Below are 12,430 nucleotides of genomic sequence, written 5' to 3'. Positions count from 1 at the left end.
AAACCTATTTCACTCTGTCATTAAGTCTCATATTTGTGATATTTTTTGACATTAGCAAAAAATTTTAACACGATGGAACGGAACAAAGATCATCTTATGGTTCAGCGCATCAAGGTACATAGCAATCACTCATCAAAATTTACAAAACAGAACCATCGTAGGCTAGTGTTGTGGGCTATGCAGCTTTCTGTTTCTATTGGATCGTCAGTTTTCTTCTTGTTGCATTCTTATCCATGCTTATTTTCTTACAGTTTTTAACGCTGAAACATACAGAGGTTGGATAGTCTATTAGTACTAGATTTTCCTAAGACAAAGAAGGATTAGTATTTAATATCGTATAAACTAATTTGAGAGCAACACAGGCTCGAGTAGTGCAAGAATGGCGAAGCAAACAGACCGTGCCGTTTTCAAAGGAATCGTCCCAGCAGCTACACTACCTGATCAAACAAGGAAGGGGGGACGAAATGAAATGAAACTTCACGGGTAGAGATGGTATGTGATGTTTCAGCGATTACAATATCGAGTCAAATTTATGAAGAACGTTGCAGTATGAGGTTGCACCCCCTCTGGCCTGGATGCGTGCGCTGATTGATTGGGAAGGGTGTGATAAAGCCGCTGCATCCTCTTCTGGGACAAGATTGTCCACAACAGTTGTAATATTCTCGATATCCTAGATACTGCCACTGGTCAGGAGTTGACATCTGAGCTGGTCTCAGATTGGTCTGTCGGGGGTAGAGATATGAGGATCTTGCTGGCCACGGGAGTAACTCAAGATCAAGCAAGCAGTTCTTAGAGACACTTGCCAAGTGTGGACGGGCATTGTCCTGTTGGTAAATCTCACCACGATTTTGTCACATGAGAGATAACACACGAGGACGCAGGACGTCCCTGACATACCGCTGTGCCATCAGAGTTTCGTCACTCACTACTAACCGTGACCTGACGTCATTCCCGACGGCTCCCACATCATATCGCTAGTAGTAACACCTCTGTGCCTTTCTAAAACATTAGAAAAATGAGAATTCTTCCCAGGTCGCCGCCAAACTCGGCGACGATGATTATCTGGGGCTGTTTATCGCTGAGCACAACGCTACGCTGTTCATCAGCATCCCATGCTTCCCGGTCACGACACCACTCCAAACGCAGCCGTGTTGAGGGAAACCTATACATAGGACAGTAATTCCCTAGTCCGGCTGCTGCTAGTCTGCAATCAGTGGTTCGGGACGACACAGAATGATGCAGGGAGTCTATTACTTCCAGAATGAGATTTTCACTCTGCAGCGGAGTGTGCGCTGATATGAAACTTCCTGCCAGGTTAAAACTGTGTGCCGGACCGAGACTCGAACTCGGTACCTTTGCCATTCGCGGCCAAGTGCTCTACCGTCTGAGCTGCCCAACCACGACTCACGTCCCGTCCTCGCAGCTTTACTTCTGCCAGTACCTCGTCTCCTACCTTCCAAACTCCACAGAAGGCAGCAGGAGAGCTTTTGTGAAGTCTGGAAGGTAGGAGACGAGGTACGGGCAGAAGTAAAGCTGCGAGGACGGAGCGTGAGCCGTGCTTGGTTGCTCAGACGGTAGAACACTTAACCGCGAATGGCAAAGGTCCCGAGTTCGAGTCTCGATCCGGGACACATTTTTAATCTGCCAGGAGGTTTCAGTCTGTTATTTGTCCTAGTATGGCAGGCGCAGATGTGAAGTGGTTTCGATGTGCATGGTGCACAATACGACGATTTTCGTTTCTTCTCAGTCATATGTGGTCGACCAGAATCTTGACTGCGAGTATGCCTGCCCTCGCGTTCTCATGCAGTCGGACCACTGTCACACCCGAATGCCCCAAAAATATGAATGTTGTACGAGTCAACCAGCCGGCCAAATAGAGACTCCCAATGACACATCTTTTAAACACTGTGAGATACTGATAAAGCTGTCTCATTTGAGTCCGCAGCATCTCCCTGTCCTTCACAGAGCTCACTCAACACCCGACGCTATTCGCGCCAGTTATACACCGTACGCCGGCCGAAGTGGCCGTGCGGTTAAAGGCGCTGCAGTCTGGAACCGCAAGACCGCTCCGGTCGCAGTTTCGAATCCTGCCTCGGGCATGGATGTTTGTGATGTCTTTAGGTTAGTTAGGTTTAACTAGTTCTAAGTTCTAGGGGACTAATGACCTCAGCAGTTGAGTCCCATAGTGCTCAGAGCCATTTGAACCATATACACCGTACACGTCCTGGTAACACCACTACACACAAACAACACTAGAGAATTGCCATTCTAACCATTTTCGTATCCGCTGATGGTGTGTGTATGTGTACGAAGTTACAACGACATCCGATCTTCTGCGTGCTTTACTTTTTTTTTCAGGCAGTGTATTTACCGGTACCATGGAAAACATTTACGCGGGATGGCCGGACGGAAATAGAAACCCAGTCCTCCAGACTGGGAGTCCAGCGCTCCAACAGTACCCTTCTAGTTTGTCTTGTGAATATGTCATAAATCTAATTCAAGGATAAGCTTTAAAGTTCTAGTTCTAGCACTGAAAGTCTTTTTTTTATTTTTTCTATTTTTCGACTCAGTTCTGTTTTATACATGAAATGTATTCGCAGTTGTGAATATGGACAACCACCACCTGTATAATGCAATGACGCCAATCAAAATCTGTGCCGGACCGGGACTCGCCCCGGATTTCCCGCTTATGGCGAGCGTTGCCAATTGGCTACCCGAGCACGACTCACAGCCAGACACAAACTTCCATATGTCGTTAACCATATGCCTAAAACCTGTTCTTGTACATCCATTACGTATATTCCCGTACATGGGAGACATTATACTTGAAACTCACTTGCGTGGTGTCGGCGGATAAATATGATATTGCAGTACCTGTGTTATCCTGAACGTGTGTTCAAATGGTTCAAATGGCTCTGAGCACTATGGGACTTAACATCTATGGTCATCAGTCCCCTAGAACTTAGAACTACTTAAACCTAACTAACCTAAGGACATCACACAACACCCAGTCATCACGAGGCAGAGAAACCCGGGAACCTGTGTTATGCATGGTTCCTTCAAACGACTTTCAGGTGTAATGTCTCCCCTGAAATGGATGTACGAGTACAGGTTGTAGACACATGGCTGATGACATATGGAAGTTATGGGTCTGGCCGTAAGTCGTGCTCGGGTAGCCAAACGATAAGGCGACCGCTAGCAATAAGCGGGAAATCCTGGTTTCAATTCTCGGTGCAGCACAAATTTTCACTGTCGTCATTCCACATACAGCTGATGGTTGTCCATATTCCCAACTGCGAATACATTTCATGTGTTTCATAATGGCTGTAGTCGCCACAGTGCCTGTTCCTTCGGACATGCATGTATCTCCGAAGGAACCTTGCATCATAATTCGAAATAACACAGACACTGCAATATCGTACAGTTCTATCTGAGTTCAACATCCTTTGTTTACGGTTTTCGCAATGAGTAGATTCCATCCATCTACACTCCTGGAAATGGAAAAAAGAACACATTGACACCGGTGTGTCAGACCCACCATACTTGCTCCGGACACTGCGAGAGGGCTGTACAAGCAATGATCACACGCACGGCACAGCGGACACACCAGGAACCGCGGTGTTGGCCGTCGAATGGCGCTAGCTGCGCAGCATTTGTGCACCGCCGCCGTCAGTGTCAGCCAGTTTGCCGTGGCATACGGAGCTCCATCGCAGTCTTTAACACTGGCAGCATGCCGCGACAGCGTGGACGTGAACCGTATGTGCAGTTGACGGACTTTGAGCGAGGGCGTATAGTGGGCATGCGGGAGGCCGGGTGGACGTACCGCCCAATTGCTCAACACGTGGGGCGTGAGGTCTCCACAGTACATCGATGTTGTCGCCAGTGGTCGGCGGAAGGTGCACGTGCCCGTCGACCTGGGACCGGACCGCAGCGACGCACGGATGCACGCCAAGACCGTAGGATCCTACGCAGTGCCGTAGGGGACCGCACCGCCACTTCCCAGCAAATTAGGGACACTGTTGCTCCTGGGGTATCGGCGAGGACCATTCGCAACCGTCTCCATGAAGCTGGGCTACGGTCCCGCACACCGTTAGGCCGTCTTCCGCTCACGCCCCAACATCGTGCAGCCCGCCTCCAGTGGTGTCGCGACAGGCGTGAATGGAGGGACGAATGGAGACGTGTCGTCTTCAGCGATGAGATTCGCTTCTGCCTTGGTGCCAATGATGGTCGTATGCGTGCTTGGCGCCGTGCAAGTGAGCGCCACAATCAGGACTGCATACGACCGAGGCACACAGGGCCAACACCCGGCATCATGGTGTGGGGAGCGATCTCCTACACTGGCCGTACACCACTGGTGATCGTCGAGGGGACACTGAATAGTGCACGGTACATCCAAACCGTCATCGAACCCATCGTTCTACCATTCCTAGACCGGCAAGGGAACTTGCTGTTCCAACAGGATAATGCACGTCCGCATGTATCCCGTGCCACCCAACGTGCTCTAGAAGGTGTAAGTCAACTACCCTGGCCAGCAAGATCTCCGGATCTGTCCCCCATTGAGCATGTTTGGGACTGGATGAAGCGTCGTCTCACGCGGTCTGCACGTCCAGCACGAACGCTGGTCCAACTGAGGCGCCAGGTGGAAATGGCATGGCAAGCCGTTCCACAGGACTACATCCAGCATCTCTACGATCGTCTCCATGGGAGAATAGCAGCCTGCATTGCTGCGAAAGGTGGATATACACTGCACTAGTGCCGACATTGTGCATGCTCTGTTGCCTGTGTCTATGTGCCTGTGGTTCTGTCAGTGTGATCATGTGATGTATCTGACCCCCAGGAATGTGTCAATAAAGTTTCCCCTTCCTGGGACAATGAATTCACGGTGTTCTTATTTCAATTTCCAGGAGTGTACTTGTATTCTCAAAAGTTATCAATATATCCATCTACTGGTGTCATAATCTCTTTATTTTTCAATAACAAATTTATTCAGATTGAGGGGGCCGAAAATCGGAAAGTATCACGTATGGTGGACAGAGTGAATAATTCAATAATTCGTCCTCCACATTTCCAATAGTCGATTGTCTTTTGTGGGCATGTGCATGGCTGTGGTGAAAGATGATTTCTTTCGTTTGAATTCGAGCTCTCAGTTCACTTTTTTCATCCATTTGTTCTTGAAAACTTGAGTAATGTTAGATAGTTATCGTTTCCTCTGTTTTGAAGTAATTCATAGAAGTAAGCTATTTCACACCCGTTCCAACAGATTAAATCGACTTCGATTTCTTAGTGCAGGCCCACTGGATTCCCTCCAAATGGTGCTTCATTTCTTTAGTGAAACGATAGGCCCACAAGACCAGTTGAATTCTTTTTGAGATGTCCCAGACATCGATAAAACATTTGTTTTTGCACTTGTTTTTGGCCGCCTTCCTGCAAAATACACCACATACTTGCACAAGGTTACGCCCTGTAAGTATTACTGTAGTCATTTGTCTGGTATGCCTTTAGCGTCAATTGTTTCGCAAACGCTTACTCACGGATCGTTCAGTCTCACACTGTGCAATTTGTCGATGGTATCGGGTGTAGTCGCAGTTTTGGAAGTCCTTCACCTACATCATCATCATCATCATCATCATCATCATCATCATCATCATCATCTTCGAGAGAAGTACGGACACATTTGTCTTCTGTCATATATTTCTTAGAAACTGGGAGAAGATTCCTTACAAACCTGCTCCAACTTTGGTCCAAAACAAAGAATTTTATGACAGCACGATTTTACAGCTTATCCATTTAAACATATTCAATACGATTTGTTTAAAAATTCTAATGAGCAAACCTACTGTGAATAGCTAGTTGACACTTTCACTACGTTGCTGCGCAACGTGTCACAATACACGAAAAGCTCTCAACGTCATTTTTGAAACAGGGCGAGTAACTTTCTCTTTACCTTCGTAAAGGAACCAAGTATAACCTAATACTTATCGTTATTCACACCGCTAATTAATCAGACTCCAGTGCTTTTGCTGGTACAGCACCAACAAAAAACGTATTGATGTGGTGTGGAACAGTCAGCTGCCAGGTGGCAATCTTTTGGAGGTGGTCTAGTAAAATTGTATAATTCTCTGGTTAAAATATTTCTGGATTTATTTTATTATCAGGAAAGAATGTTACAGTAGGCCACACACAGGGTGTTCGAAAATTAGTGGTACAAAATTCTAGGACTGGTAGAGGGGAGTGAATACATAATATTTTGAATAGGAATTAATGTCCGGAAACGTACCGTTGCCGTGCTACAGCCGTTTGAAAACATGTTTGCTAGGTAGGTATGCAACAGGGTAGTCATGGTGGGGGGTGGTCATGTCGGATCAGCTGATGTTATTTGACATCTATCCTACCTCTCTGACTTGGTTCGAGCCTCATACACAAGTCTGTGAGTGTTTAGAGCAACATGGTTGAGTACACGTGTGTAGAATATACCGAAATGATCCTTCTGTATGGCAAAGCTCACGGTAATGGATGAGCTGCTCGTCGCGTTTATCAGGATCCTCCATCGCATACCCTTTTCGTCACAATTACGCAACGGCTTCAAGAAAAGGTACCTTCCCCGTCAGCAGACGTGAATGTGGTACCGGGAATTTCCGAATACCATGTATGTCAGTAGAATACAGTTTAAATTACAGTTTCCCTTCTCATACCGAAGTAACTGTAGTGTGAGCTCAGTGTTCAATATCTGATAACAAAAGCGGTGGCATTCATGGTGGGAATGTAAGTAACATTTATTTATGTGATAGTTTATGTAAATAAAAAATTAAACGAGTGTTTCTGGTGATATTATTCATAAAGAACTGCAATTCTCATTTTCTCTAGTTCTTCGAACTTTGTGTTTTTATTTTCCTGAGGGTGATTCTTTGCTCAGCTGCTTGCATCGAGTGTGCCGTGGGGGTGAATTAAAAATCTGAGCACATCGCACTACATGTGTGGGCAAAAACTTCTGTATTGCCGCACGTCTTGATCCTGCAACGCTCTCTCTTTCCTCATAGTTTTTGCTAGAAGACAGTAACACCAAAACGTTTCTCGTATATTCATTTTACGAAGTTTATTTCGCCACCCCCCTTTTGTTGACATTGGAATACGAGAAAATTAGTTTTACTTTTAGTTCTAAATATGCAATATTGTGCACGAAATAAATGTAATAAAAATGGTTCAAATGGCTCTGAGCACTATGGGACTTAACATCTGAGATCATCAGTCCCCTAGAACTTAGAACTACTTAAACCTAACTAAGGACATCACACACCTGCGACCGTAGCATAGACGTTATAAAATTACTCCAGAGCGAGGTGACACTGTGGTTAAGACACTGAGCTCCTGTGCGGGAGAGGCAGGGTTCACATCCTCATCTGACCGTCCTCAGTTTCGCTAACCACTCATATTCACCTGAACTTGTGTTATGTCTCTAATGATCACGATACCGCGAGATCATTAAATAAAGTCGATATGCCTCATGATGACTGCATATGTGTGCAAAGCAAAACTCAAAAAAACATAATTTAATGGTTTGCGATAAGTTAAAGTGTGTGGCGTATGGGGATTCACCCGTCCTTCCAACAGAATCACCTGACCCCACCTCGCGACCCGACTCAACTATTCAACTGGCCCTGGCTTGTCCCATCCCTTTCAAATTATAAATGTTAGTTTATTTTCTGTTTTGTGGCAGGGAATAACTGAATTAGTAACTGCTGCCAATCACATGTGTTCCCTGCTGCCGTTTTACATTCCTATAATTATTTTCTCTCTGACAGACGTCTCTAAAGTACTGGAACGCGTATTTGGGAAGAAATAGACTACACTCTGGCTTTTGAGAGGCTTTCCTTGCTGTGGACACAATACCGTCATGAATGCCCAACTCCCCTTGTTCACGTTACGTATATAATATAAAAGGTACAAATAAAAATAACAATAATGCGCGAAATGAATAATATAAGATATATACAACTACAAAAGGGGGGGGGGGGGCGAGCTTACTATATAGACAATTTAGCGCAATGATTTCAAATCCCGTTGTGCGTTAGATAATGAGTTATCACTGGATCTAAAGATATTTTGCTTTCACAGTTATAGTCTTCAGTCATTCTAGGAGCCATAGCGTCGATGTACCTGGTGACTGAATTCTTACATTCACTATTCTTCACTTTAAGACTGTATGAATTTTCTTTGTCTTCTTCAGCTGAAGAACGTGCCATATTATAACTGCTAGTCTGCAAGGTGATTTCCGATTCCTCTCCAACCTTATGATATAGAAACATAACCTTATCTGTGCTACCGTGGATCAGTTATCAACTGCGCTTGTAATTCTCTTACTGGATACATGTTATCTCCTGTGCTGCTACCTGCAGATGTTGTATCTGCTGTCGTTCCGCCAAGACCGCATTCCGAAGTATGTAGCATATAGATTATATTTTTGTTGTTGTTGTCTGTATTCATTATGAACCTTTTTATGAGTTTCAGTCTCCTCCATACTCCTATGAAACGGCCAACACATAACAAGATTTTCTCGTCGTTAAGGACAAACTGCTGTGTCACAGGTTCTCTCGTAGATAATTGTTGTTGTGGTCTTCAGTCCAGAGACTGTTTGATGCAGCTCTCCATGCTACTCCATCCTTTGCAAGGTTCTTCATCTCCCAGTACCTACTGCAACCTATATCCTTCTGAATCTGTTTAGTGTATTCCTCTCTTGGTCTCCCTCTACGATTTTTACCCTCCACGCTGCCCTCCAATACTAAATTGGTGATCCCTTTATGCCTCAGAATATGCCCTACCAACCGATCCCTTCTTCTAGTCCAGTTTGTGCCACAAACTCCTCTTCTCTCCAATTCTATTCAATACCTCCTCATTAGTTATGTGATCTACCCATCTAACCTTCAGCATTCTTCTGTAGCACCACATTTCGAAAGCTTCTATTCTCTTCTTGTCCAAACTGGTTATCGTCCATGTTTCACTTCCATACATGGCTACACTCCATACAAATACTTTCCGAAACGACTTCCTGACACTTAAATCTATACTCGATGTTAACAAATTTCTTTTCTTCAGAAACGCTTTCCTTGCCATTGCCAGTCTACATTTCATATCGTCTCTACTTCGACCATCATTAGTTATTTTGCTCCCCAAATAGCAAAACTCATTTACTACTTTACGCGTCTCATTTCCTAATGTAATTCCCTCAGCATCACCCGATTTAATTCGACTACATTCCACTATTCTCGTTTTGCTTTTGTTGATGTTCATCTTATATCCTCCTTTCAAGACACTGTCCATTCCGTTCAGCTACTCTTCCGGGTCCTTTGCTGTCTCTGACAGAATTACAATGTCATCTGCGAACCTCAAAGTTTTTATTTCTTCTCCATAGATTTTAATTCCAACTCCGAATTTTTCGTTTGTTTCCTTTACTGCTTGCTCAACGTAGTTAATTACTGAATGAAAATAGAAGTTTGTACTATATAGTCCGTGGGTAATTAGAGGGCGTCCACTATTTCCCGTGCGCTGTACGCAGCATGGCAACGCCATTGTTAACTGAGACTGGAATGTCAGCCATTGCGTCTTCACGGCTAAATGACGGCAACCCTCCGTTCCCCCCACCTTTTCTGTCGCACCTCGGCTGGCTCGGCACACTGTACGCACAAAGAAGGGTGTGCGAAGGGGACGCAGCCACACTGACATCCACTGTCGGTCGACAGCGATGCTGCTACATGACAAATTACAGGGGGCTGGATGAGGGGTTACGGGTGGGGCTCGGAGGGGTAGGGGCTGGTCGGAGGGTTGAAGTAGCCGCCAGAGAGAGCGCCTGTCCTTTCCTGACCGCTTCCTTTGTTCACGAGCTTCCCAGAAGATCTCTCTTCGCATTCCTGGCGGACCTGGCCAGATGACCCGTAGAACCCGCAGAGCCCAGGCCTCGCCTGAGGCAACAGTAGCGTGACCAGCAGACGGAAGACTAAAACGCAGCCTCGGTTGTTGCAGACGGGCTGATGAACGGCGACATCAGCGACGAGGTGGATGGCTTGGCCGCCTGCCGCACAGACTTCGAAGCCAGGAGCCCAAACAGCGTGGCCAGCGCCACCTCTCCCAACGGCCTCAGCACCGGCGCCTTGCAGGTAACTACAGCTTGTGTCCATCCACTTATACTCTTTGTGAACCGTGCAACTTACGTGACAGAGGGTGATATTGTGGTCTTCAGATCGAAGAAAGGTTCGCTACAGGCGAATCCCGCGAACTTCGCAATTTTTAGATGATCACAATCTCAGCTTTGTAACTTGCCCAAATCTGCAGTTTGTGCGAGTACCGGAACTCCCCAACTAACAGCAGACCCACGATTTTCTCTTGGCCACTCCGCCACTACATCAGTAAGCAACATTGTATAGTGTCTCGAAAAGAGAGTATAAGATGAACATCAACAAAACTAAAACAAGGGTAATGCATTGTAATAGAATTAAATCAGGCGATGCTGAAGAAATTAGATTAGGAAATGAGAGACTAAAAGTAGTAGATGAGTTTGCTAGTTGGCCACTAAAATAACTGAGGATGGCCGAAGTAGAGAGGATATACACTACTGGCCATTAAAATTGCTACACTAAGAGGAAATGCAGATGATAAACGGGTATTCATTGGACAAATATATTATACTAAAACTGACATGTGATTAAATTTTCACGCAATTTGGGTGCATAGATCCTGAGAAATCAATACCTAGAGCAACCACCTCTGGCCGTAATAACGGCCTTGATACGCCTGGGCATTGAGTCAAACAGAGCTTGGATGGCGTGTACAGGTACAGCTGCCCATTCAGCTTCAACACGATACCAAAGTTCATCAAGAGCAGTGACTGGCGTATTGTGACGAGCCAGTTGCTCGGCCACCATTGACCAGCCGTTTTCAATTGGTGAGAGATCTGGAGAATGTGCTGACCAGGGCAGCAGTCGAACATTTTCTGTATCTAGAAAGGCCCGTACAGGGCCTGCAACATGCGGTCGTGCATTATCCTGCTGAAATGTAGGGTTTCGCAGGGATCGAATGAAGGGTGGAGCCACGGGTCGTAACACATCTGAAATGTAACGTCCACTGTTCAAAGCGCCGTCAATGCGAACAACAGGTGACCGAGACGTGTAACCAATGGCACCCCATACCATCACGCCGGGTGATACGTCAATATGGCGATGACGAATACACACTTACAATGTGCGTTCACCGCGATGTCGCCAAACACGGATGCGACCATCATGATGCTGTAAACAGAACCTGGATTCATCCGAAAAAATGACGTTTTGCCATTCGTGTACCCAGGTTCGTCGTTGAGTACACCATCGCAGGCGAACCTGTCTGTGATGCAGCGTCAAGGGTAACCACAGCCATGGTCTCCGAGCTGATAGTCCATGCTGCTGCAAACGTCGTCGAACTGTTCGTGCAGATGGTTGTCGTCTTGGCAACGTCCCATCTGTTGACTCAGGGATCGAGACGTGGCTGTACGATACGTTAGAGCAACCATGCGGGTAAGATGCCTGTCATCTCGACTGCTAGTGATACGAGGCCGTTGAGATCCAGCACGGCGTTCCGTATTACCCTCCTGAACCCACCGATTCCATATTGTGCTAACAGTCATTGGATCTCGACCAACGCGAGCAGCAATGTCGCGATACGATAAACCTCAATCGCGATAGGCTACAATCCGACCTTTATCAAAGTCGGAAACGTGATGGTACGCATTTCTCCTCCTTACATGAGGCATCACGATAACGTTTCACCAGGCAACGCCGGTCAACTGCTGTTTGTGTATGAGAAATCGGTTGGGAACTTTCCTCATGTCAGCAAGTTGCAGGTGTCGCCACGAGCGCCAAACTTGTGTGAATGCTCTGAAAAGCTAATCATTTGCATATCACAGCATCTTCTTCCTGTCGGTTAAAGTTCGCGTCTGTAGCACGTCGTCTTCGTGGTGTAGCAATCTTAATGGCCAGAAGTGTAAAATGGATGCTGATAATAGCAAGAAAAGCATCTCTGAAAAAAGAGGAGTTTGTTAACATCAAATTTCAATTTAAGTGTTGTGAAGCCTTTCTGCAGATACTTGTCTGGAGTGTAGCCTTATGCGGAGGTGAAACGTGGACGATAAGCAGTACAGAGCTTTTGAAATTTAGTGCTACTGAAGAGCAGATGGATATATCGAATAACAAATGAAGAGGTTCTGAATCGAATAGGGGAAAAATATGTGACAATTTCACTAAAAGAAGCGACCGACTGATAGCACACATCCTGAGGCATCAAGAAAATGGCAGATTGGTAATGGCAGGAAGTGTGGAGGGTGAAACTTGTAGGTCGAGACAAGCAGGTTCAAATGTGTGTAGACTGCGGTAGTTATGCAGAGACGAAGAGCATTACACGGAATAGA

At 45.9% G+C, this 12,430-nt stretch overlaps 1 protein-coding gene across 1 annotated transcript in view; it reads left to right on the top strand.

Moving 5' to 3' along the window:
• Positions 1-12,430, top strand: part of LOC126470118 (KN motif and ankyrin repeat domain-containing protein 3) — a 400,202-nt gene that overhangs the window by 222,835 nt on the left and 164,937 nt on the right. The window contains exon 5 of the mRNA XM_050097722.1: positions 10,015-10,148. Within this exon, the coding sequence (XP_049953679.1) occupies positions 10,015-10,148 (134 nt within the window). The remainder of the gene's footprint in view (positions 1-10,014; positions 10,149-12,430) is intronic.

Source organism: Schistocerca serialis, chromosome 3 (assembly GCF_023864345.2).
Source record: "Schistocerca serialis cubense isolate TAMUIC-IGC-003099 chromosome 3, iqSchSeri2.2, whole genome shotgun sequence".
Taxonomy (NCBI): Eukaryota; Metazoa; Arthropoda; class Insecta; order Orthoptera; family Acrididae; genus Schistocerca; species Schistocerca serialis.
This window is presented reverse-complemented; position numbering and strand designations above follow the sequence as displayed.